A 27,176-nucleotide genomic window follows, 5' to 3' on the forward strand; every position below is an offset into this window, starting at 1 on the left:
TCTCCTTCTGTTCCTCTCTCCCTCCCTTCCTTCCTTCGTCCCTCTCTCCTTCTGTTCCTCCCTCCCTCCCTTCATCCCTCTCTCCTTCTGTTCCTCCCTCCCTCCCTCCCTTCCTTCGTCCCTCTCTCCCTCTCTCCTTCTGTTCCTCCCTCCCTCCCTCCCTCCCTTCCTTCCTTCCTTCGTCCCTCTCTCCCTCCAGTGGAGACGTCCAGTAGAAAAGTCCCACTTTTCCAACTTTTCGAGAAGCCTGGAGAAGTCCATCTGCTGCTGGATACTGGACTTCCTCACCAACAGACCACAGGCAGTGAGAATCGGCAGTCACCTCTCCTCCACACTAGCCCTCAGCACCGGTACACCTCAGGGCTGTGTCCTCAGTCCACTCCTGTACTCAACATTTACACATGGCTGTACCTCCAAGCACAGCTCTAACGTCATCCTCAAGTATGATGACACTACCATCCTGGGCCTCATCACCAACGATGACGAGAGTGCCTACAGAGATGAGGTGAAATCACTGACCAACTGGTGTCAGGAAAATAACCTCTCTAAATGTCAGCAAAACAAAGGAGATGATGGTGGATTTTAGGAAACAGCGTGGATGCCAGCACTCTGCCCTCAACAAACAACGCTGAGGTGGAGCAAGTCAGCAGCTTCAAGTTCCTCAGTGTTCACATTACCGAGGATGTGTTATGTATCGTCATCATTCCATGTTCCCATACAATGGCAAAATTGGCTCTCTGCTTTTAACCCATCCACCACCAGGTGGAGCAGTGTGCAGTTATGGAAAGTGCCCGCGGAGCAACTGGGGATAAGGTGTGCTGCTCAGAGACACCACAAGACGTGCAATGACCAGGGATCGAACCCAAGACCTTCGGGACCCGAGTCGGCTGCCCTGCCTCTACACCATCTCGGCCCCCGAAATCCGTCCTGGACTTTACATACAGACACTGTGGTGAAGAAAGCCATTAAGAAGACTAAAGAAGTTTGGTACGAACATCAGCATCCTCACTAACTTGGTGCACCATTGAGAGCCTGCTGACAGGCTGCATCACAGGGTGGTATGGGAACAGCACCAGCCAGAGTCAGAAAGCTCTACAGAGGGTGGTGCAAACGGCAGAGGGCATCACTGGTAGCAGTCTCCACACCATCCAGGACATCTACCACAGCTGATGTCTGCGTAAAGCATGCAGCATCATTGAGGACCACACCCACCCAGCACAAGGACTCTTCCATCTACTACCCTCAGGCAGACGATACAGGAGTCTGTCATCACGTACAAATCACTAAAGGACAAGTATTATCCACAAGCTGTCAGATTACTGAACCCTCAATAAACAACACTGAACAACTGGCAATAACTAACTAATAATTCAACCTCAATATCACTACCAGTGAAATAACCTGTCAACCTGTGTAGTGTATATATATATATATATGTATAATGTGCATTTTAGCTTATTTTGCTACCTTGAAATACTTATTTAATTCAAATTCATCCTGCTGTACCATCATATTCTACCATGTTGTTGTTCACCATCTTTCTTTAGGACATTGTAAATATTAAAATTACTTTTTCACGTTTTGGTACCTTTTTTGTGCTTTTTTTGTGTTTTTTGCTTTTAGTTTTTCTTGTTGGTTTTATCTTTGATTTTTTAGCGAGTCAAATCGGTTCTTCTCATCCCAAGCATTTCATTGTACTGTTAACCCTGTGTTAACCTGCATAGGACAAATAAACAACTTGAAGTTGAACTTTTCTTCCTCCCGCCCACCCTCTCTCCCTCCCTCCCTTCATCCCACCCCTCTTTCTTTGTCCCTCCCCTTCTTCCTCCCTCTCCCCCCTTCATCCATCCCTCTCTTTATCCTTTCCTTCTTCATCCCTCTCTCTCTTCATCTTTTCCTTCCTTCCTTCTGCCCTCCATCCCTCTCTCTTCATTTGTCCCTCCCCCTCTTCCTTCCTTCCCTGATCACTCCTTCACTTCCTTCCTTGATCTCTCCCTCCCTCCCTCCCTCCCTCCCTCCATGGGGACTTGTGATGAATTTTCTTTAAGAATGAGGATTTAACGTTTCATCACGATGCTGCAATATTTTGATTTTTTTTAATCAAACTGATAAATCAATTTTTACTCACACAACCCTGTTAGTTTCACATTTAGCTACTTTTAAGTTGTTTTCAGCTCCTTGAGGCAGAACATGAGGCGAACCTCCGCAGAGAGCAGGTGAAACATCAACTCTTCTAAAATGTTTCCTCCTCCTGCACAGATTTTAAAGCTCAATGTAAACGATGCTCCACTCACTCGATGTGATGCACGTTCTCTCCACCTTTTTGCCACACGTAGGTCATGTTGGGGGGGTCAGCCACCGCCTGGCACTGCAGAAGTGCATTCTGGGACATGTTAAGGGTGGTGCTTTTAGGAGGGATGACAATGACAGGTGGACCTAAAGATAAGCAGAAAACAAAATAAGTTTATTTTCAAAATGTAATAGAAGATAAAATAAACTAGAGGAATCACATTTCCTGTGAAAATGCAGTGTGAATGCTTATTGCTGAAAAATTTGCTGAAAATAAGCTGAAATTAGCTAAAAGCATGCTGAAATGTAGCTGAAATGGAAAAACAGGCCTAAGTTAGAGGAAAAAAACAAACACGTTTGCTGAATTAGGTTTAAATAAACAGAAATTAGCACAAAATTAGGTAAATTAGGTTTTAAAAAAAGCTGAAATTAGCTAAAAAGCTGAAAAGTAGTTGAAAAGGCAGAATATAAGCTTAAACCACCAGGAGGAAGCAGAAAGAGCTGAAATGAGCAAAAAAATAAAAAATAAAAAGTGGAATTACCAGAAAAAAAGCTTTTTCTTTTATTTATTTATTTTTTTAAGCATAATCAAAAGAGTTAAATAGTAGCTGAAAGAGCAGAAAAAGCTGAAAGGTGCATAACAAACCGAAATTGGCCATAAGGGGGTTAATTAGGCTGAAAGTAGCAGAAATGAGCACAAAATAGTGGAAATTATCTGAAAACAGATAAATCAACAAAAAAAAAAAAAGTGAATTATAAGCAAAAAAGCTAAAAAAAATTAGTTTTAAAAAGGCAGAAAGAAGCTTAAATTACCAGAAGGATGTGGAGAGAGCACATTTTTGCTGAAAAAAGTAGAAACTGGTGCCAAAAATGTGGAATGAGCTGAAAAAGCTAAAATTAGAATGAAAATAGCTAAATAGTAGCTGAAAAAAGCTGAAACTTGCCGAAATAAGCAGAAAGGAGCATAACAAGCTTAAATTAGCATAAAGAAGTTAGAAGCACAAAAATGTAGTTAGCAGAAAGAATTTGAAACGATAACAAAACAGCTGAAAAAACAGCTGGAATTAGCTGAAAAATAGTTTAAATTTGCTCAAGAAAGCTGAAAGAAGCTGAACCAGAACAAAATGTAAAAGGTTGTAAACAGATCTAAAGGATGTAAAATGAGCTCAATTCATTTTCTATGAGAAAAGAAAAATGGCTGAAAAGGTTAAATATTTCAAAAAGCTAAAGTTGCACCAATACCAATAGTCATTGCAGAATTGTCCTGAAAGAGCTGAACGTTTTGATTTATGAAATATTGTGTTGAACTAGCACAAAAATTGTGGAATGAGAAAGACGCTGAAAAACGTACGGAAGAAAAATGGATCACAACAGAGTGAATGCTCCATAAACATTCACACAACAAGCATTCCTGGAAGGACTCCCGGTTTTAAACTAAGATCTCTTGCAATCCAGTCATTCTTAGAGAGTCCGACGGGGATGACTCTCAGCTACTACCATTCTAGATTCTAGCTCAACAGCTGTAATATTCAGAGTTAGTTCCTTTAGCTACGGCGTCCATCTTGAACTTGATTAACTCTAAAAGTGGAACAGCTGTTGATGCACGCCCTACGATGATTTCTGAAAGTCACAGTCACTGGTTCCTTAGATATTTTGCTAACTGACAATACACACACTGGTGTGTATCTAGTCTACGTTTCATAACGACAGGTGTTAAATCCCAGAAACAAAATCTCTTAAAACGTCAATCATGCTTCCAAATTTTTGAAGCATGTCTTAAAAAGAGCGGTCAGACATTTTAAAACATGTCCAGATTAAACTTTATGTTTGCGGCTAATATCACAATGAATTATTCTTTTAATTATCTTTTAATATGACAAGATATGAAGCAACAACTACCGTGTGCAAAATATGGTTTGAAACCCACTGGCTCTCGGTCCACACAGCTATAAATAATACGTCCCGTCTCCTTTCTGTCAGGACTTACGGCTCAAGTTGGTTATTTTTGATTGATCACTTCCCACAGGTGTCATGCTTTGATTTTCTTCGTCATTTTGGATCTTCAAGCTCGTGAGACTGTCGGCTCTGCCCTGATTAGTTTCGCCCCGATCTTTGTTCCTCCCAGTTTCTCGTGTCCGTACGGTGCGGTTCGTTTCCCTGTGAGGCGTCCGCTCGAGTCCACGTCTTCCTCCTGCACAACTGTTTGGTTTGTGTCACGTTTAACAGCCAGGCCTATTCGCTTTTCAATTTCAGGCTCTTTCCTCGGCCATGGAATGAGAGTCTGTTAGGAATTTATTTCATTTTTTTTTTGTCTCCAAATCCTATACATGTTACTTTCATTACGGTTTGTCTAAAAAGGCCTCACTTGTAAATGAGTCTTTGAGACTCAATGTGATTTATCTGTATAAATAAAGGTTGAATGAATGATAGAAAATGGAGGATTTACTTGCAGTTACCTTCGTACAGTGGAACAGGTGGTACTTCCTGTTTATCACTGTATTCAGCTGCCCATGAGGTCGCCCACCGGCCTTCATCATCTTTTACTTTTTTCCAGACTTCATTTAGTTTGTGAAATGGAATAAACCGTAAACGCTCAGGGTAACACGTGTCTGAATTACGTTCCCCACTGACAATGTTTCATAATATTTCTGATTATTTTTCACGAAATCCCTGTGACAAAGCGTTCGTAAAGCAAAACCCCGACAATGTTATTGGAGAAAAAGGGGGCGGAGCTCCTGCAGGTGAGGGGCGTTTCACTTTGGGACAAACTGAGATCGCTGATTGGTCAAGCCTAGCGGTGGTGTCGAGGATCCGACTTGTGTAAAAAAGAAAATCAGATTTTATTGCCCCGTTTAAGAATGTCAACACTTATTCCACATTTATTCAATATTTTGGTGAATCTAAGGTTTGAGAACTAGGTTTTCTTACAAAATCCTAAAGATGGTTTCTTAATTTTTCAGGGGTGCCGAGTTAATATTTAGGGTTACTTGAGCACCCCCAAAAATAAGCTAAACTCTCCAGTGATGAAAACACAGATTTCTCAAAAACCCTCAACATTACTCTTTGAATTCTGCTACAGCATACTTGCTGCTTTTAGCCTTTTTGGTACTTTTAGCTTCTAAAAGCTATTCTGCTACTTTCAGCTAGCCGTTTGCAGCTTTTACCTACCGTTCTAATTTTAGCAACCCTTATTACTTAGGAGAAATAAAACCAGAGGTTGTACAAATTCAATCTGTCAGTTCAGGAAACGGTGTGCTAGAAACTTTCAAAGTAACATGAGAACAGAAATACTCCACGGTCACACAACTGTGCACTTTATTAATTTACCCGTAGAAATAATAAGAGGAGACTTAAAAGTAATTAATAAAAGTCTGGTGTGGTGATAGTGATGTCACAGACGTTAATTCTTGGAGTGATACGACTTTAAGGTCAACAAATTGCAACATTTAGCTAAATTATTCAGTACCAGAGTTTACCGTAATTCCTGGACTACTGACCACACCCAAATATAAGCCACGCCCATTTAATAAAAATAATAATTTTGTACATATATTGCCTATAAGCTGCACCCACTAAATAAAAACTAATAATAATAATAATTTTGTACATATATTGTCTATAAGCCGCGGGTGTCCACTTTGAAACATGAGATATTCACACAGAAATGTGTTATTTTATTATAATTAAATATGTACCATAACAAACACATATGTAAATGTTTTTTTCTGAATGGTGCATGCAACATGGCTGGTAAAAAATGAATCACGCAGATGCCTTCCGAAACAGGGAGGTGGGAAACTGGGGGCGCAACGAGGAAGGGAAGAGAGGACATTCTTCCTCCCCGTTCTCTCCTCCCCTTCCCATTTTATTAGTCTACTGTGACCTGTTCAGTAATTTCATTGGTCAATTTATTTTTATCTTTACAGCCTTTACAGGGAGGAGAGGGGCATTGAGGGGCGGCTGTGTCTGAGTGGTTAGAGCGGTCGTCCTCCAATGCAAGAGTTGGGGGTTTAATTCCACCAGCAGTCACATGTTAGGTGTCCCACTGAACTTCCCATTGCCTCTGATGTGTGTCCCATCAGTGGACAAATGTGATAAAGCTCTAATTAATCTTTGTACAGATCTAGTAGAGTGCTGTATGAATGGGTGAATGAGGGCACAGATTGTGGTGTAAAGCACCTTGTGCTATACAAGTACAGTCCATTTACTATTGAGTCACGAGAAACGTGTATTAGGCAGCTATACGAGCGCCCGGGCATGACGAGGCTAAATGTTTTGGCAGCATAAAGCTTGTTAGCTTGTCAAAATAAAAAAATCTATAAAAACAGCTGCAGCATTAAGTTGCAGCGTTCAAAGCTCGTGAAAAAAGTAGCGGCTTATAGTCGGGAAATTACAGTAAATGTTCATATCTAATGCCGTTTCAACTCTGTTCTGCAGTCGGTCCGACACCCAGCAACATCGCATGTCACACTCACAACATAAAAGTAGCAAAACATTAAATTAAACACACATTTGTATTTCGTTATGTCAAAAAAGCAATTTTGGGGCGTGTGGTCTCATTGTTTTTATGCACGCGCATTAGTAACTGTAAAAAGGTCAATCGTGGCCTCAGTTTCCTCCAATAAACTAAACTATACACAACACCTGCAGCACAGGTACCAATGCAAATTTGTTTCCAGTTTATTAAACTAAGGGAACAAAATGTAAGAAACAAAAACTATGCACAGCAGATATTTACATTTTTTCTTTCCCCCTCAACTTTTGGCGCCTGGCAGGTTCCGTACCCTGAACGTGCACAAACACCTTCAGTCGCCTTTGCGCTCTCGACGTAATGCTGAAAATCTATTTGAAATTATTAAAGCCTTGCAGCTAAACGTTTAATGAAAGCCGAGCGTGAAAACTTGCACCTTTATTTTTTAGACAGTCAAGCTGATAAATGTCCTAATTTCAAACAAAGACAAAAGGTCAACTAGAAAAACAATTTGTCTGAAGAATGTTTTACATAAATGTATAAAATCTGAATATTCTAACGTGTTCATCTGCCCTGCCAACATGCGAGTTCTCAGCAAAGAGCTAATAAACACAACCTTTTATACATCAACATTCAGATAATCCCCGCAGCAGTCGTTACACATCAGATTTATAATCCCACATACATGATGCATGTGTTGGAGGTCAGTAAAAGCTTTTAGAGCCTCTTAATCTAATCAGATATTAGTTTTTGTTAATCCACTAGTGTGGCAGCGCTGCAGGACAACACAGCCAAACCTCGGATCAAGTGATTTACACCGTGTGCCCTTCGGAGGATTATTAGTCAAAAATGTGTCTGCGAGGTTGAGAAACGAAGTTGAACCTTGATGAGACTCCGTGCACGTCTCCCGTGTGTTTCAAGCTGCAGCTGAGACCTGCTCCTCCTGAGGACAAGTAGGAGTTGGAGTAGGAGTAAAAGAACGAGTCAGAAATAAATTCACAGCAGTGCGTGGCGCAGAGCTGTGTCGGTGTAATCCAGTGACACACAGCTGCTCATTTGCATATTTTTCATCCGTTTGCTGTTAAAGTGGACTTTAAATCTGTAACCAGAAATCTGTCGACTTGTTCCACTCCGTAACACTTTTTTTTTAATAGCGCATATCTTTTAGCATATAAAATTAATTTAAATGAAAATAAAATTCATTGATGGAATGCTTTTTGTCACGGAGCAAACAGCAGGAACTGGAAATACCATCTGTCCGTACATGTGAGCACGATAACTTCTAGGTGGAGGAAAAGTTCCTTTCAAAAAGTTGGGTTGCCGCATCAAAATCCAAGATGGCCACCACCATAAATGTCTGTCCATGTTGTGAGAATAACTATGTGGCTGCATCTAAGTGCATAAAAGATTCCCATTAAAAATAGGGTTGTCACGTCTAAATGTAAGATGGCCACCACCGCTAAAATATATTATGCTGTTGACACACGGTACCGGAGGAAATTGGGCTAGCGTCAGTGCGACGAGGAGGGAAACGTGTCAGGAGACGGAGGGAGAAGAGGAAAGTCAAAAATGTAGGACTGTGGTGGTGGGGACAATGTCAGGCATAGGTAGAGAGGCAAAGGTAGCTACCTTCCTTCTCTGCATCATGGTTGGCATGATGCAGAGAAGGAAGGTAGATGTTTTATGTGTCCAAGAGACCAATAAGACCAGCAAGGCTCGTAGCATTGGAGCAGAGTTCAAACTGTTTTACCACGGTGTGGATAGAAAGAGGAATGGAATAGGGTGGTCCTGAAGGAGCTGGCAAAGAATGTAGTAGAGGTGAAAAGAGTGTCAGATAGGGTGATGTGTCTGAAGACAGAAGTAGAAGGTCTGGTGCTAAACATTGTTAGCGGTTATGCGTCACAGATTGGATGTGATGTGGAGGAGAAAGAAAAATTCTGGAAGGATCTGGATGAATTGATTGAGAGTATTCCAAAGAGGAGATATATGGATGCAGTTAGAGAACACAGAGGTAGTTGAGTGAGGACAGAGGGAGATGGAGGAGGATGACTTGCTAAGCCAGTGACCCCATCCTTTCAGGACACTGTGCTTTCTAGATTTTCAATAGCTTAAATGTATAGTTTCCACAAATGACAGGACTGGACTAAGATTAATCTATGGTTGCCACGGCCACCATTGGCCACCCCCTGGTTCCACCTGTGCCTGGTGGTGGATAAAATTGCTCCCTTCGCTCGCCAGGATCCGTCACTCTGTGCTGCCTCGAACAAGAAAAATCAAACTCCTACCCACTTGAACATCTTGCAGCAAAAACATAAAGGTTTACTTTCATGAGCCCAGAAAAACATTCAAATCTCTCAGCCATGGGGAACATCACAGTCCTGCTCGTTTATGTTTAGAATCATTAATCACCTGCGGTGGCCATCTTTATTTAGATTCACTACAGGAGTAAATCAGGTGTAGATGTACACCCATTGATTATATTTTGAAAGTTTCATTAAAACCTGTTTAGAAGATGTTTTTAAAACAAACAAACAAAAAAAACAGCTATATGATCACCTGGCTAATAATGGCAGTCTGAAAGCAAAACACAACCTCGTAACACGGCTCTACTTTTAAACCTCAGAGATGACGACGTGTTTGCTTTGATTTTAATACATTTTCCTACGTTACAAAATAAAACCGAACAAGGAGGGAAGGACCGACTTCAGCCTGGGTTTCCATGACAGCTCTTTTGTCTGACGCAAGAAGAAGAAACACAAATCACGTCCTCTTTAAGGCGGTCGGCCACGCACACACTTCTGCATTTAAAGCAACAACGAACAGACAGAGACGAGTGGAAAACAACCGACCTTTGACCTTGACTTTAGTCACATGCGTCACGTTTCCTTCAGAGTTGGAGGCGTGGCAGGTGTACAGCCCCGATGACTGTGCGGTCGCTGCTGGCAGAGAGAACACTCCCCCCTGATGAACAGGAGCAGACAGAGACACGGGTATAAAAACACAAACATACATACAGAGACCACGGAGCGTGCTCTGAAATATACACCTTTCAGTGATGTTTTATGTCCAACTGGCTCCAAACACAAGATTTCAGCTGGTTTTGAACATTCCATTACTTTCTGGCTCCAGAAAAACCTTTTTATTGAATGTCTAGCATCTTAATTTTTGTTTCTCATGAGCTTTGGGTTCGGTAATTTGTCGACGGTCCCTAAGCAAACCTTTGCGACTCAGAGGAGGAGCAGACTGTTGAATGGCTGCAGATCAAAAATCCATCTTTCATGGCAAACTAATTATGGAGTGTTGTCAAGGACTTTCAGCTACCACCAAGCAAAGCTTTAGTTAGGGTGACCAGACGTCCCCGATTTCCGGGGACAGTCCCCGTTTTGGACGACCTGCCCGGCTAAAGCTGTCCCCGGAAATGTCCCCGGCTTTAGCGTTTTATGAATGAGATAAAAACGTTGCATGTAGACCATTATTAGTTAGCTATGTAGAAAGTGCGAGTATGTTGCACACATCAGCTGCTACTGTAGCTGGTTGCGCTGCTGTTAACGTTACAGACAGAAGAAGAAGAGCCAATTGTGCCGCCTTTAAAACAGAAGAAGAAGATGATCACGGTGAAGTTAGTTTTGTTTTACGTTTGACATAGAATATTTGCGTTCCTCTGATTCAGCGGTGTCTTCCTCTCGTTCAATCCGATGCAGGAAGTCTGATTTCGGTCAGCTGCGCTCGGTCTGCTCCTCCTCTGAGTCGCAAAGGTTTGCTTAGGGACCGTCAACAAATTACCAAACACAAAATTCTTGAGAAACAAAAATGCATGGATTTTATTGACATCGTGGGACTCACCGACACAGAACTCGTGTTAAATTACTCTGCTAGACCTGACAGATGAGATGCACATCTTTTTCTGATTTTAATGCATTTTCGATTTGTACATAATTTTTTTAATTGAAAATTTGTTCATTCCATTCAACCTTTATTTATACAGGTTAGTCTCATCGAGTCACGAGGACTTACTAACAAGAGAGACCTGTTTAATTGAATCCTTCTTTATAGAAGAAGTTTCACTGAAACGTCAATCTGTCAACCTGCGTTTGATTAATCTGGAAGGATTTTAAATTGAAACAATTATAAAACTGAATTTTCAAAGCAAATTAATTCAATTTAAAAACAAAGTCAAATTCGGCTTCTGATGGCACAAGTTTCAGCCCATATCCAACCACAAATCTGACTTGACTTGATAGTTACTGAATCAAGTTTTACTTCTCTAAGTAAACATAGATGTTTAACAACCCGTTAAAATACACCAGAATGCAGGAAATGGCATCTACTTTAATTAAAATTTTCTGGGGGAGGACCCCCAGATGCCCCCACCCCACATTACACAGGTTTCTGACACCATTGCTTTTACTATTACTATATTTATTTGATTATTCTTGTGAAATGTGTGTGGAGAGGCACATTCCTGCTGCTACATTTGATTTTATATTGTTTAAACATGAATGAATATGTAAATAAATAAATAAATTTAAACCTCTATCCTGGGTTTTTTTTTATTTCTTTTTGAAAACTTTTTATCATTTTTTGACTCGGAGCTGGAAATGTCCCCAGATTTAATTTCAGAATCTTAGTTTTAGTTCAATACTTGAACGAGTTATAGCCATGTTTGTGTTTAAGAACGCTAGCTAGCTGCGGCAGCCATCTTGGATTGGGTTGGTTCTATAAGTTAATCAGTTGTAGAGGTCAGTTTCATAAAACCTCCCGAGACCCAAGCTTTTATCTGGTGTGCATTTTCACTTCCTCTTTGGATTAGTACGACCTAATGCATCAAATCGGGGGTTCTCGAACTTTTTGGGTTCAGGGACCTCTTACAGGGAGAAAAAATATAAGAGACCTGATCATAATGCTCGTGTGTATTAAATAACTTTCTTCAATTCGCTTCTTTGATGCAATCAAAGTATTTGTGAAACATAAACCTGTTCTTTAATTGTGTTATTACAATTTTTATACTTTTAAACGTGGTATTTTTCATTAAAGACACACTAAATTAACAAAAAAATTTATTTCAACTTCCAAAAATTACAGTTTTGAGAAAATTAACAGCATCAAAAACAACTTTAAAACTTTACCTACGCACATAACAGAAGAAATGTATCGCCACTTCTCAAATTATTACAGAAAACTTTGAATAAAACTGAACAGAATCATAACAGTAGCTGTACCAAGTAACAGGCTTCATTTGTAAACAGATCAATGCCAGAACGCAAATAGCTGGGGGGAGGGGGGCATATGGGGGTCCTCCGTCAGAAAATTTTGAATAAAGTAGATGTGAGTTCCTGCATTTTGATGTATTTTAACAGGTTGTTAAACATCTACGTGCTTGTAAAAAGAAAAAATAATTTGTTTTACAGACCCCCAAGCATCGGCTTGTGGACCCCCAGTTTGAGAACCGATGCGTTAAATAACTAAACCGTCATGGTACAGGAAGTAGGTTTAGAGAAAAAAAAAAGTCCTAATATGAGGACGGTAAGTTTAACTTTGCATTTTATATATTTTTTCTTTGTAAATTGAGGTCAGAAAGTCCCAATTACTCTAAAAACTAAATTTCAGCATTCTATGATACGCGGTTCTCTAAAAGAATTCAATGTCCTCATATGAGGACACAGGGCAGTCCAGTGGTTTAGGATATTTTGCTAACACATAAACAAGGTCAACGTCATTGGATGCCAAAGTTTTAAAGAAATATCTTGTGCAATGTGTTGGTGATGATGCTCAGCTACCACCACAAACAATTTTAGCTCTATATCTGTCAAATTAGCTGAATTTTAGCCATTTATGTGTTAGCAAAATGTGATTAGCCGTGGTAGCCACCTTGAATTGGATCAACTTTAAAAGTTAACCGGTTGTAGATGTGCAGCTAGTAATTAGTTTCTCCATTTTTATGTTTTTTAATCCAGTGGTTTATGAGATATTTTGCTAACAGGCACACATAAAACCATTGTTGCTCATATTTGCATTTCTGTGACGTGCAACTCCGATTATAGTCAGATTAAATTAAATTAAAGTCTCAAGATTCCAAGCTTCAGGTTTTATTTTACTTTTATTAAGGCAGATTAACTTTTAATTACTCAACCATTTCCTGCAGCTCCTCTCATTTATTCGATTATTAAATAAAAATATATGTAAATACGAATAAAAAACAAATAAAAGTATTACCTGCTCCAGCAGTTTGATGCAGAATCGCTCAAATAGAGAAAATAAATGTTTTCTTTAAAAAAAAAATTGAGCACCAAGAGCTTGTATTTAATTTTTTAATGGAAAAACTAGAGAAATGATAATTTGCTACAGAACAGAACATTTTCAGTTTTTTTTAACTTTACTTCAAGGCAACAACGTCAAAGCAGAACAACAGCATTAAAACCTAATAAACCTCTGAAGTGATTTAGACTCATTTTAAAGTTGAAGGATTCGTTATTTTTTTTTTTTTATATACTTTAACATCTAGCAATCAAAGATAAATCTCTTATTTATATCAAGATAAGTTAATATGTCAAGAGATTCTCATTTATTTAAAATTGTAAAAAGTCTGTAAATAAACATTTTTTAAAATACTGAACACCATAGTTCATATCTGTTGAAGTGGGGTTCTGTGGAAAGGTCATGAACAGTTAGCATCTTACCTGTCGTACATGGATCAGAACGACTTCAGTTTAAAAAAAAAAATTAAGGAATTCTGACTGGATTGATGAGCTAATGGCTATGCATCCATGGCGCCTCCTTTACAACTCATTTGGGATTTGGGGCTGCAGTTGAGGTAATATTTGAGCTTTGAGACGATAATCAGCTGCTCCCGGTTGTGAAAGCCACCTTGTTGTCGTGGTTACACGCCATAAATGCCCAAAAGTAACCAGGTTTTCAGTAAAAATCCTTCCAGCTGCACAACATCCAAAACCAGAGGAAGTCCCAGAATGAATGCAACAGCTACTCCAACAGAACTTTTTTTTTAATGGTTGCAACGACTCATAATTCAGTGAGACTTCAGCAAAAAATATCTGGTCTTTCTCACATTTTCTCCGTCTCGTCTCCAATGAGTCACAGTATGGACAGACATTAAAAACGGGCGATCGTGTAAGCATTGTGTCTGCACGAGTTGCTGTAAAATGTTCAAAATTAATTTGTTTTTTTAAATGGCAGAAATTCACTGTGGCTTTCTACTTAAACTAGCCATTAGCTCATCAAACTATTCAGAATTAAGCTATTTCTCCAAACTAAAGCTGTTCAAAGGGCTATCTGCAGCAGGTAAGATATTGACTGCTCACACATTCCTCCAACTATCCCTTTAAATATTTTAAAACTTGAGAAATGCTTATTTGTCCCACAGTTCGCCCTTGAGAAAGGTCTTTATCGGCCAAGTTGTCCCCTGGGTGCCTAAGGTGGCAGCTCCACATGTGAAGGGGAAAATGCAGAGAATTGATTCCCCAACTGGGGAGTAACAAAGTCTGGAGTATTTATATTATTTTTTTAGTAGTTACAGTTGTAGTAGTTGCAGTAATAGTCTGCACCCAGTTAGAAAATTAAAGTTAAATACAATAATTCAATAATCAATGATCATGGTGAATGATTCAAAAACAATTTTAAAACTACTCTCGCCGTTAAATGAGTTCTTGAACAATAAAATATAAACAGATTGTCTCTAGTATTGGAATGTTACATAAAAACGAGGTACACTTTAAAAAATATGTTTGTTTACCTGATGATTTACACCCTGAATGGCACCGCCATCTTTCAGCCAGGTGATGGTTGGCGTAGGGTTGCCGTTAGCAACGCAATCCAGCGAGATGGGACTTCCAACCAGAGCTTCAATCACAGGAGGCGGGGCTTTGCTGAAGGTGGGTGGAGCTGGAAAAAAAATGTAAATAAAAATGAGAAACTTTTGTTTTATTAAAAATTAAAACTGAAGTAGATTCAAGTCAAACAGAAGAAAATAAAGCAGATGATGATAAATGAAGATTTAAAAAAAAAAATGCAGCAGCAGCGTTGCAGGACTTACAGGTTGAATCAGGTTTATTTTTTTAATAATAAAAATATCTGATAGTCGAGGCCCTTTGTTTTTGAGTTTGCAGCCGGCGTAGGGCACCAGCAGCCTTATTTATTGAGGAAAAGAGCAGCAGTAAATGAAGCTCATACCTGCGGGGCATGTCACGGAGGGCCTGAAGAACACCGTCAGAATCTATCACTCTCATCTCTAACCTGAATCTCACACGGACCGGCTCGCCTCGCATCGCTTTGATCTGCGCCGCGCTGATAAATTTCTTCTGTTCGTTTGTGCGTGGAATGAATGCGAAAGGTTTGCCAAAACACAGATAAACTTCAAAGCCCCCCGGAAAAATAATGATGCATATTTCATATCAAGATTTAATATTTAAACTTATCAACAAGTATGACGAGAACTCTACAGCCATTATTCCTCCCAGAACCGGGGGAAAGAAAGTCACGGGTTGTTATTAAAGTTTGTTTTTTTCCTAATCCATAAGAAAAGTTTAGACGCTGCATGAAAGTTATTTTAATAAGAACATTTTAACAACTAAGTTTAAAGACGTGCTTTATGCTTTTTAAATAGCACCTGTCAAGACGTGGCGCCTTAAGCGAGCTGCGTTTTGCTGAATAAATGAAAAGTAAGACGTGCGGCGTTAGTTTGGAAGATTCAAATTCAAACAGCAGAAACCACTTAGCCTTTTGGTTTTCTACCTGATAAATAAATAAAATGTTGCCTTTGGTGTTGAGTGAAAATTATACTGGATCAAAACAATGTACTTTTAAAGAGCAGCAAAGGGCTCCTTTAGGAAGAGTTGACAGCTTCTGTTAAAATATTTTCTCTTTAATTATTTCCGTCCCGATCGATCATTAAAAAATAAGAGCGATAAAAAGAAATTTAGAGAAAACTGATCCTTTATATGAGCTTGATGTCGACTTGTCAAATCCAGATAAGTGTAAAAGGTTTGAACTTCAGCTTTTATTTGTTATTTTGCCATAACACGACCCAGTAGTTCAGCGCTTTAAGGGCTTCAACAGTGTGAGTGCTTATGAAGCATTCACACTGTTGTGATCCTGTTTATATGTATTACTCAGTATTCCAACTTCTCGTTAGTTTAACTATTCCATACGTTTTTCAGCATCTTTCTCGTTCCACAGTTTTTGCGCTTTTTCAACAAATCATAAGTCAAAATGTTCAGCTCTTTCAGGAAACTTTTGGCATTAGTGCCACTTTAGCTTTTTGAAATATTTAGCCTTTTCTGTCATTTTTTTCCTCACAGAAAATGAATTGAGCTCATTTTACATCCTTCAGATCTTTAGATCTGTTTACAACCTTTTTTTGCGCCTTTCACATTTTGTTCTGGTTCAGCTTCTTTCAGCTTCCTTCTACAAATGTAAACTTTTTTCAGCTACTTTCAGCTAATTTCAGCTGTTTTTCGTGCAGCTGTTTTGTGCTCCTTTCAGATTCTTTCTGCTAACTACAACATTTTTGTTTTTCTAACTTTTTTCTGCCGATTTCAGCTCGTCATGCTCCTTGCAGCTTATTTCTGCAAGTTTCAGCTTTTTCTGCTATTTCAGCTACTATTTAGCTGTTTTATGCAAATTTTACCTTTTCAGCTAATTTCACATTTTTTGCACTAATTAAACTTTGTTCAGCCTAATTCAGCAAAAATGCACTCTCGCTACTTCCTTCTGGTAATTTAAGCTTCTTTCTGTCTTTTTAGCAACTTTTCAGCTAGGGTTGTTTTTTTTTTTTCTCATTTCAGCTTTTTTCAGACAATTTCCAATTTTTGTGCTAATTTCTGCTTCTTTCAGCTTAAGTGGGCAAACGTGCTCTTTCTGCTTTTTTAAGCTAATTTAAGCATGTTCTTTTTCAGCTAACATTTTAGCATTTTTCAGATAATTTCAGCCGTTTTCAAATAAATTCAAGTTTTTTTGATGCAAGTTCTGCTACTTTCAGCCTAATTACCTTGTTTCTGCTAATTTCAGTTTGTTATACTCCTTTCAGCTTGTTTCTGCTAGTTTCAGTTATTTAAGCTACTATTTAGCTGTTTTATTCTATTGCTTAGCTTTTCATCCAATTCCATATTTTGAACACATTTTTTAACTAATTTCACTTTACACTTCCTTCTGGTAGTTTAAGCTTCTTTCTGCCTTAACAGCTCCTTTTCAGCTATTTATTGTCAATTACAGCTTTTTTAGCTAATTTCCTAATTTTTGGGCTCATTTCTGCTCATTTAAATCTAATTCGGCAAATATGTGTTCTTTCTGCTTTCTTCTCATTTAGGCTTGTTCTTCATTTTCAGCTAAAATTCAGCATGTTTTCTTTGGTTATTTCAGCTGTTTTTCAGCAACTTCTTCAGCAATATGCATTCACACTGGGGCCGAGATGGTGTAGAGGCAGGGCAGCCGACTCGGGACCCAAAGGTCCTGGGTTCGATCCCCGGTCATTGCACATTGTGGTGCCCCTGAGCAGGACACCCAATCCCGACTTGCTCCCCGGGCAGCTTACATAGCTGCCCACTGCTCCACCTGGGTGTATTCCAGGTGCGATGGGTTAAATGCAGAGACCCATTTTCATCTTTGTATGGGAACATACAATGATGACAACACATAGCACTTTATTTATTTATTATTTTTGAAGGAAATGTAATTTCTCTATTTTTATTTTCAACTTATTCGTGACAGACTCATGATTCACTCATTTAAAAGTGAAATGTAAGTCATAACCAGGCAGAAAAATGACTTGGTTTTAAAAAATATGAGGTATTTTTGTACCAAACATTACTAAGGAATGTTTAATGGTTCTAATATGTTGCAGTACAAAGTATTTACATCAGCGTTGATCTCTAACCTGCATATTCTGGATGTTTCTCTGCATGAAGACATAAATAAATGGGTGATCAACAGGTTTCTGCAAAGTAGAAAAGGTCATTCAAGCACCGACTCAGGTTTGTTGGAGCCCTAACCAGGAACGGACACCACTGACCAAAGTGTTTTCTTTTGCTCCATCAGGGAAACTGAAACGCTCTGTTGACAATCAGAGCTGCCGCCTCACTTATTCATATAAAATTCAACAACTGAAACGACGGACTCTTTAGTTACAGCTGCTGTGGATCGTTGGCTCATTGTTACAGCAGAGATTACAAGCCCATGTCCCCCATCGCTTAAGGATTTGAACAGTGAATATTCTTTGCTTAGGCGACGAGTGTTTTTCTGCGCAGGAATTAACGGGGAACATGCAAGTAAACCTAAATGTTTTTAGTGCAAGATATTCAAGTGAGTAGGAGTTACACTGCAGAAGAACAGAGGTAGGGTTTATTTTGAAGGGGGTGGGGGGGTGGCGCAGACAGGGTCTCCAAACGAGCGGAGGGAGCAATTTTATCCATCATCACACACAATGGCAGAGCCAGGGGGTGGTCAATGGTGGCCTTGACCACCATAGATTAATCTTTAGTGACCCCAATCATTTGAGGAGACTATACTTTTAAGTGATGTAAAAACTAAAACATAGTTCCCTCAAATGATAGGGGTGGCCGGTTTACATATACGTGGTGGTGGCCATCTTGGATTTTCATCTGACAACCCAATTTTCGAAAAGAACCTTTCTCACCCGTACATGCAGCCCCAGAGTACCTCACTTATTTTCAAAGTTATAGCTCTCATAATCCAGAAGAGAAAAGGTATTTGAACCAAAACTCATCTCGTGCGTTTAATTTGTGGTGCACATGCTGGAAGAGTGTTGTGTGGACCCTCTTATCTGTCCAATATATGTACTGGTAGTTATAAGCAGGGCCAAAAACCATCCCATCAGCCATGTGAGCACAAAAATCTGAGGCGGAACTACCTCAATCGGTTATAAAGGACTGAAGTGGTCCCCTGCAGTCTAGCACAGCCATTTGCAATAAATTATTGTGAAAAACTCAAACAGACAGTTAATTTGCAAAAACCCCGTTTCCTTCCCCTTGTGCAACAATTATTTGTCATTATATTCAATACAACTTCCTGTAGCATGCACAAAGCATTCCACACTGCAGACTTTTTGTTGCTTCTGTGTGGTTTGTATAGTTTTGACGTGGTGTTTTTACATCTCCTGATGGTTTTTTTCTCGATTCTTTCTTGTTCTCTGTAAAGAGTGGCTACGTACAGTTAGAATTCTGTAATGACAGTAAAGACGGTCTGAGTGGGGAGAGTCTAGTCTGTTATTTCAGTGTGTACTCACTAACACTTTTCATCCATGTGGAACGGCCCTACATTGACATTTACTGCTCTGCACCACTGGTAAATACTTCTGGAAAATGTCAAGCTCGTTGCCAACAAGTGATACAAAAAGTTGAGGGAGGTCAAAGGGGGGATGAGGGTGCAGTCACCCAACACCCAACCTGACAGCTTTTTTTTACTTTCTAAAGTTCATCTGTTCTTTGTTTTGCCTTAAAAGTACAAGAGAACATGACAGTAACAGCAGTTCTGTTGTGAAGGACATGCTGCCTGCTTTAAACATATGAACCTTTTCTGTACCTGCCTAATCCTGCTCAGGGTCTCAGGCTGGCTGCTGTTCTGTCGTTAGGTGTTGTCACTCCCAGCAGCTGCTGGACCAGAGGCCAGCTGCATCCTGGACAGGTCACCAGGGTCGACACTGAAGAAAACGTGCTCTTAAGGTCGATTTAAAAATCACAAATTAACCTGACTTGCATGTGTTGAGGTAACCAGAGCTCCTGGGCAGCAGTTGAACATTTGAAGCTTCTTGTTCTGAGGTGGAGGTGCAAACCATGCAGCCTGGAAACGTTCATGCTTTTAGAAGCACATTGTGCTGCTCAAAAGGTTCCTGTCCAAGAATCAATTGATGCACCAGAGAGGGGAAGAAACAGTCTTTTATCCCCCACATTAAAAATGTTACTAGAACCGCCTTCTTCCACTAAAATTAGAACCATCTAAAAATGATGCAGAAAAACTGGTTCATGCATTTGTCACGTCTAGACTGGACTATTGCGATGGTTTGTTATCTGGATGTCCAAATACTTCTTTAAATTCTTTAGTTGATCTAAAATGCTGCTGCCAGAGTCTTAACTGGAGTTACTGGGAGAGATCATATATCTCCAGTTTTAGTTTCTCTCCACTGGCTCCCTGTCAAATCCAGAATTGAATTAAAAATCTTACTTCTAACCTACAAAGCTCTCAACAACCTAGCTCCATCTTATATTCGAGATCTTATTGTTCCATATTTTCCTAACAGAGCACTTCGCTCTCAGACTGCAGGCTTACTCGTGGTTCCTAGAGTTTCCAAAAGCAGAATGGGAGGCAGATCTTTCAGTTCTCAGGCTCCTCTCTTGTGCAACTTCCAGTTTCTGTCCGTGAGGCTGACACATTGTCCAGTTTTTAAACTGGGATTAAGACTTTCTTTGATAAATCCTATAGTTAGGGTCAGCTTGTTATACTGCTATAGGCTTACACTACTAGAGGACAAACTGACCTAATTTCCTTAAATTAATTGTTAAAATTAAATAGTTTTCATTTGATACCATTTCTATCTTAACGTGATTCTTGACCTGCCATTGTGTATCTGTTCCTACTAAACCCAGCCGGTTGAAGCAGATGGTCCTCTTGTCCTGAGTCTGGTTCTGCTAAAGGTTTCTTCCTCATGAGGGAGTTTTTCCTTTCCACTGTCACCCTCATACTTGCTCAAGATGAGAGTTCTGTGATGGAGTTAAACTCAAAGCAGTCTGCTCCTCAGATAAATAATGTTAAATTATTATTTTTAAATATGAATGTTTCTGTTCAGTGACCTGAGACGACTTCTGTTGCGAATTGGCGCTTTATAAATAAATTGAATTGAATTGGATTAGCTTCCACAGTAATAGACACATAGGTGAGCTCTGAACGCACATCTGGAGGCGCCTCACCCATCACAGAGAGCCAGGTCCAGTTGCCGTGCCTCTGCTCATCCGTAGGTTTGCTCAGCAGGAGGATTCGACAGTCGTATGAGCCCTGGTCCTCCAGCTGCAGGCGCTCCAACCTCAAGGTGGTGATCCTCACCAGAGACACTCGCCCTGCGGAAACAAACCAGTACGAAGACGAGACGAGAGGCACGCATGAGATGTTAATCCAACTTCTGATTTAACTTTTGTCGCTTTGCGCTGCAAACACAAAAACGTCCTTGAGCGTTACCTGAAAACACGAACAAGCAAAACACAAAAGGTATAAAGACGGCACACAAGCAAACTTAGAAATCTGATCTGCTGGTTGCCAGGTGACGGCTCCCTCGAGCCATTGTTGCTTTGCAACATCAACTCTTTATCCTTCACAGACTGCAGCCGAACTGTCCGTCTGGATTTTACACTTTAACAGAGAGCGAATTGTCCAGTGACCCGACAGCCAGAAACAGGAGGGTCGGAGACAAACTAAGAGCATAAAGACCATTTCAGGGAGAAAAAAAAAAAAGGTGAGACCAGCAACAGATTGCCGTATGCCTCGGTACCCAGGGATGCTTCTGTTGTGATGGTAATTATTAACAGATGCATTGAATACTACGGAGCGGCGTCTGAAAGTAAAATGGATCCAGGAAGTTGGAGTTAGGTATGCTGCCGGAGATAACACACTCCTATTTACTTTTCCAAGCCGTCAAAGGAGGGGGGAAACAGAGGTGGGAGTGAAAGTAGAGCAAAACACACATCAGCATACACTCAGGGGATTAGTTCGTTTCAAAATCCTACCCTTTGACCCTCGTCCCCCACCGAGGTTTACTGCCTCGCTGTGATATGGGTCACTGTGGCACTTTACAGGCGAGGTTGTGCTGAGGCAGGGACATCACCTGCAGAGTGTGACCTAATGCAACGGCTGCCGCCATTTAAAAAATGCATGATTGCAAAAGATTTGAGTGCACGTTAAATTTACTGTGAAGGGAGCTCCGGAGCAGCAACAGAGTAAAGCACGCACGTTTTACCGTGCGGAAAACAAACAAACAAACAAAAAAAGCTTTACAAGAGTTGGGTGCAAATGTGTTTCTCTGAAGTCCTTTGTTGAGTAAGAATATTTTAACAATATAAAACTGGAAAAACTGATTTTTTTGTTAAAAAAAAAAAAAAATCAGTGCTGAATAACTGAAATTTGCTGCCAGAACAAATTAGTTAAAGCTAAATGTAGCAAAAGGCTAGCTAAAAATGAAATCTAGCAAAACTGCAGCTAGATGCTAAGATGTTGGATGCTGTTTTACCTCATTTCATAATGTAGCTTGATTTATCCAACAATTTTCAGTCAGGTCATCTGGACAGGGGTTTGTTTTTTGGGGGGGTTTTTTGTGCTGAAACGTTTCGCCTTCCATCCAGAAGGCTTCATCAGTCAAGGAAACAACACAAAACTGATTCTTCCCCCATCAGCTTACTCCAAAGTGGAACAAACCAGTTATGTTGGTGCTAAGATGGTCTCTTTGGCACGCCCCCTCCTCCGGTGCCGGCCCTCTCCCTCGTTGACAGTCATGTCAAACTGGTTCAAAAACAACAAAGTCCATGCTCAATAATCCAGGTAGACAAGCCAACAAAGTTCAGCCAGGTCCTCTGGACATTTTTTTTCTTTCAATCTTACCACTTTTCATGTGGCTCCTCAAGATTGATGAAGTCCTTTGGATAAAGGACAAAATGTCTCAACCAAAAAAAAAAAAAAACGTCCAGATGACCTGACTGAACTTTCTGGATTTTTACCTGGATTATTTAGCATGAACTTTGATGTTTTTGAACCACTTTGGCTATGAGGAGTCAACGGGAGAATGGGAGAGCTCCAGAAACCATCTTATCACCAGCAAACTGGTTGGTCCACTATGTGGGTTCTGCTTGAGGGACTCAATTTGATGTGGCTCCTTGGACTGATTAAGTCCTTTGGATAATGATGAAACGTCTCAACAACAACAACAAAAAAGAAACAGTCCAGATGACCTGACTGAACTTTGTTGGAATTTTAATAGTATACTCTAAATGTGACACAAGTCACAGCCAATCAATAAATCATTTAAACCAAATCGTTACATTTTGTGATGCAAACTACTTTTTGTTGACGTCTAGCCAACATGTACCTTAGCCGTTTGTTTTTATTATTGAAGCTACGATGTTGTGCCCAGTCTATTACAGACTGGATTTCCATGAAAGAATAGTTTGCCTTTCTACTCGTGTTGTGCAGCAGTCAGGGAAAATCAAGACTTCCTTTGAGGCGGCACGACTTTAGTCGATCGCCGTTTGATTGTCAGAAAAATAAAATGCTTCTCCCCGCAGGTCTGTACGCATTTGAAGCAGGTTCTGGTGAGCAGTAGTAAAATGAGATGGCTTTTAGTTTTGCATTGTTGATGTAAACAAAACATTTCCATTTCTCACTCAGTCAAAATAACTTTTTGCCAAAATAAAATGAAAACAAAAGGTGATTTAAAAAAAAACAAATTTACATAAAAGGAAACTTCAAGTGGAGCTTTTCTAATGAATAAAGCTGTAAAAATAGAATCTAAGTGTCTTGTGTAAAACTCAAGTTAATGAAGTTGATTTCATCGATACGTCTGCACATAGATTTAACATTTCAGCTGCGCCTCTGTTGACAAAGAGAGAAAAGGTTCCCGGTGTGTTTGCTGAGCTCGGCTGACCCGTACACAGACCTGATCCCGGGCGGTTCAACAGGCCACACCTTGTAAAGTTCACTGATGCTTTCATTGCCCTGGAAATCTGTGCAACGATTTACTAAATCTGACAGAAAGCTTCCTGCGTACAGATAAAAGAAAACGTTCAGACGTTTTGAAAAAAAAAAAGGGTTCAATGAAGAGACGAGCAAATAATATCTTACCTGTAGATACTACTTTCAAAAAACAGTTTAAAGAAAACAAGTTTATTTTTAAATAAACGTCATTTTTCAAACCCTCAGTTTTACATTATGCAGTTACACCAGCTGAAATATGAAGACGTTTATACAGGAAGTGCCCCATGTTGCATAGGAAGTGCTACAGCTAACTGTTGTTGCTTCCATGTGTGCTTCCCCCACCCACACCCCCCTTTTATCTTCAGTTGAAGCATCACAGAAAACTAACTCACACGAAGAAGTGGCAATTGTTTTTTACACCGGACGCATTTACTGACGCAGACCACCGAGCTACCACAGCCCTCTGTGTGGAGCAGAGAGCTGCCATCTAGGGCGCCCGAGGGAGCAGATAGTGGGGGTTAATAGTGTTTGCAGGGCTGTTCCGACGGGCTGTTAGCTCGTCAGTCTAGTCCAAAAAAAAAAAAAAAACCTGCCTCCAAACTAAGAGCCATCTACAACAGGTAAGATATTAATTGTTCATAACCTTTCCACGGATTTCCACTCCACACAATAACATCTGAACTATCAGTTTTGTCGATTTCTGTTTTTTTGGTTCTGGAGTGTAACATCCTGATAAGAAGTGTTTGGTAATACAACGGAGGCCACCAAATAAGCTATTGACAACAGTTCGTGCATATACGAATGTTTAGATTACCGTATTTTTCAGCCTATAAATCAGGGTTTTTTTTGCATAATTTGCATGCCCTATGCCTTATACAACAAAGCAACTTATTTATGGATTTTCTCCCATATTTATAAACCAAATTTTGGCTGAGATAAGACCGTATTCATTCATTCTGACTGAAAACTATTGAACACTACCATTTTCAGCCGCTAGATGGCACTCGAGTAGTATGGCATGCCGTTGTGTCATGCAATAGCTAACAGTGGCTATTAATGACACAATTGGCTTGCTATAGCCTGCCACCTTCGTCCAGATCGCCTTGAGCAACCGTCAAATCTTCATTTCGCTGCACCGCCCCGGCGAAATGCAGCTGATTTGACCATCAAACTGCATTTATTGAGGAAAAATTTAACTGAGACAATATTTCTATCATTTTGAGCAAACAAATAATTGCTTTAAGTGTTAATCTTGTTAAATTCTTGTTAAAGTCCTCCCGTGCATGCTCCTGTGGCTGCCATTTAGCAGCCAATCGATTTTTGCTACAACACCGGCCACATTTCCGAGTTGTCGCTAAATCATAACAGATGCGACTTATATGGCGAAACGACTTATACGGAGAAGCGACTTATACGGCGAAGCAACTTATACGGCGAAGCAACTTATACGGCGAAGCAACGTGTACGGTGGAAAATACGGTAGTTTATTTACAGATTCCCTGTAAAAACTGAAATCAGAGGTTTTACTCTACTCCAAAAAACAGTCTGGTTTGATTGGTCAGTCTTCCTCAGAGAGCGTCACAGCGAACTAACTCACAAAAAGACTTAGCAGTCCGATTAAAACCATCAGTTTAACAGTCCTGCAGTCCGATTAAACTCCACCCACCAATCTGAACCATCTTTTAACATCTGGATTAAGTCCTTCGTGTAGGTCACACACTTATACGTCAATTAAATCACAAACTTCACAAAACTATTATAAATACCAAAACAAACTATAATTTTGTGTAAGATGGCATTCAAATTTAACGTGAACATTTTTGGTTGTTACACCTGTTGCTGTAAGCCCCATCTAAGGCCAACATGTCAAAAATAAATCTGCTGCAACACAGATTAAAGATTATTTTTAGGTTTCTCACTAGTGCAAGCTAAACAAAGCTCTCAACTTGAACACACACCTGAATGAAGCATCCGTCAACCCGCTTTGGACTAAAACCCCTAAAGGCTTCATTCCTTAATGCTCTCAGGTGACACAGAAACACAAAACTGTTCAACACCGTGAAGAAATGAGATTTACTCACAAAAGAGAGGGGTTAAGTTTGGGGACAAAATTGTTTGGGTTTAAATTACAGTTTAACTTTATTTTTTAAATAAGTTACTTTTCATAAAGACAGTGGCTTTCATCACAAATGGGGAGTTTTCTTCATTCAAGCGAGTTGTTGAGCTAAAGATGTTAAAAGATTATTTAAGTTTTCAATAGGTAAGTGCTGAAGAATCATTATTATTTTTTGTTTGTTTGTTTGTTTGTTGTTGTGATTCAATATGAATTTCTAAAAAATGATGGAATAAAATGCATCACAACATGGCACTGTCAGGAAGAGCGTGCTTTTCCTTAGGTAGCACTTCGTTATTTTAGCACTTTATTTTCAGGCTGAAAGCAATGTGTTCAACAAAAGTGGTACTTTTTCAAGCTATTTAACCGTCAATAATGGTGTACCACAAGGCTCAGTCTTAGGACTCATTACAATTTAGATAAGTAATGCAAGTCAGAACGTTCCTGATGCCTTCTTGCATCTCTATGCCGACGATACAATCGTTTGTCGAGCTAAATCAGTTGCTAGGGATTTGCAGCTTCTACAGTCTGCATTTGACATCATCCAGTCAGATTTCATCCATTTCAAACTGGTGCTAAATGTTCATAAAACCAAAGGGATGTTATTTTCAAACAGGAAGTTGGTGCCAACAGTTGTTCCTCCAAGCATGGTGTTCCTATTGCGTTTGTGGATTCTTATAAATACTTGGGAATTTTGGTTGACGCACCTCTCTCTTTTAAGCCACATGTCAAAAACTTTATAAAGATGTTGAAATTATAACTGGGTTTCGTTTTTCAGAAATAGATCTAGCTTAGCTCTGAATGCCAGGAAATGCCTTGAAGCTGCTACTTTTCCTACCGGCCGTGGTGACATTATCTATATGAATGCTCCTGCCAGCTCCTTGCAGATGTTGTCTACCATGGTGCGCTAAGATTCATAACTGGCTGTAACTACCATACTGCATCTTGTATTCAATGGTCAGGTGGTCATTATTAACTTCAAGTAGGCTCTCACACTGGTACATTTTCATCTATAAATCACTCTTTGGTCTGCTAGCTTCTTATATTCCCTCCTAGTTGTCACGTCGTCAGTGCAGTTACGGTGTGCGCTCTCAGGCCTTAATTACCTGCAACATCCCCTCAATGCAGACCAAGCTCAATAAAAAGGACTTTTCTTACTCTGCTCCTGTAACCTTGCAAAAAGACCTGAAGCTGTCCACTTTGACCTCTTTATGGGATTTTAAATAATTGACAAGTTCACTAAAAAGAAGTAAAACTAGACTGTATTATGATTGAACTGACTTTTTGATTTTGTTTAAATTCACAGTTAAAGTTTATTTTTGCAGATAATTAATTTTGCATTTACGTTTTAATGTTTGTTTTGAGTTCAACACTGGAAGTGTTAACCTATAAATGTTTCAGGAGTTTAAAACAACTGCTCTGAGGTCGGGTTCTGAGTAACGAGCCAAAACTGTGCTGACAAAAATTATCTATACAAGACAGTTTTTGAGCGGTCTCCTTTATGCTGAGAGTGAAAGATGCACCAGAGATATTGATTTTCTTTCATCCAAAATGTGAAACATTTCAGAGATGGAGTTCTCAAACTAATATATATATATATATATA

At 39.7% G+C, this 27,176-nt stretch overlaps 1 protein-coding gene across 1 annotated transcript in view; it reads right to left on the reverse strand.

The window, feature by feature from the left end:
- igsf9a (immunoglobulin superfamily, member 9a) overlaps positions 1 to 27,176 on the reverse strand; it is a gene marked incomplete at its 5' end in the record, with an annotated part of 80,501 nt that overhangs the window by 41,612 nt on the left and 11,713 nt on the right. The window contains 4 exons of the mRNA XM_037692067.1: positions 2,295 to 2,436; positions 9,610 to 9,721; positions 14,508 to 14,656; positions 20,692 to 20,838. Of these exons, the coding sequence (XP_037547995.1) occupies positions 2,295 to 2,436; positions 9,610 to 9,721; positions 14,508 to 14,656; positions 20,692 to 20,838 (550 nt within the window). The remainder of the gene's footprint in view (positions 1 to 2,294; positions 2,437 to 9,609; positions 9,722 to 14,507; positions 14,657 to 20,691; positions 20,839 to 27,176) is intronic.

Source organism: Nematolebias whitei, chromosome 18 (assembly GCF_014905685.2).
Source record: "Nematolebias whitei isolate Nwh7 chromosome 18, NemWhi1, whole genome shotgun sequence".
Lineage (NCBI taxonomy): Eukaryota > Metazoa > Chordata > Actinopteri > Cyprinodontiformes > Rivulidae > Nematolebias > Nematolebias whitei.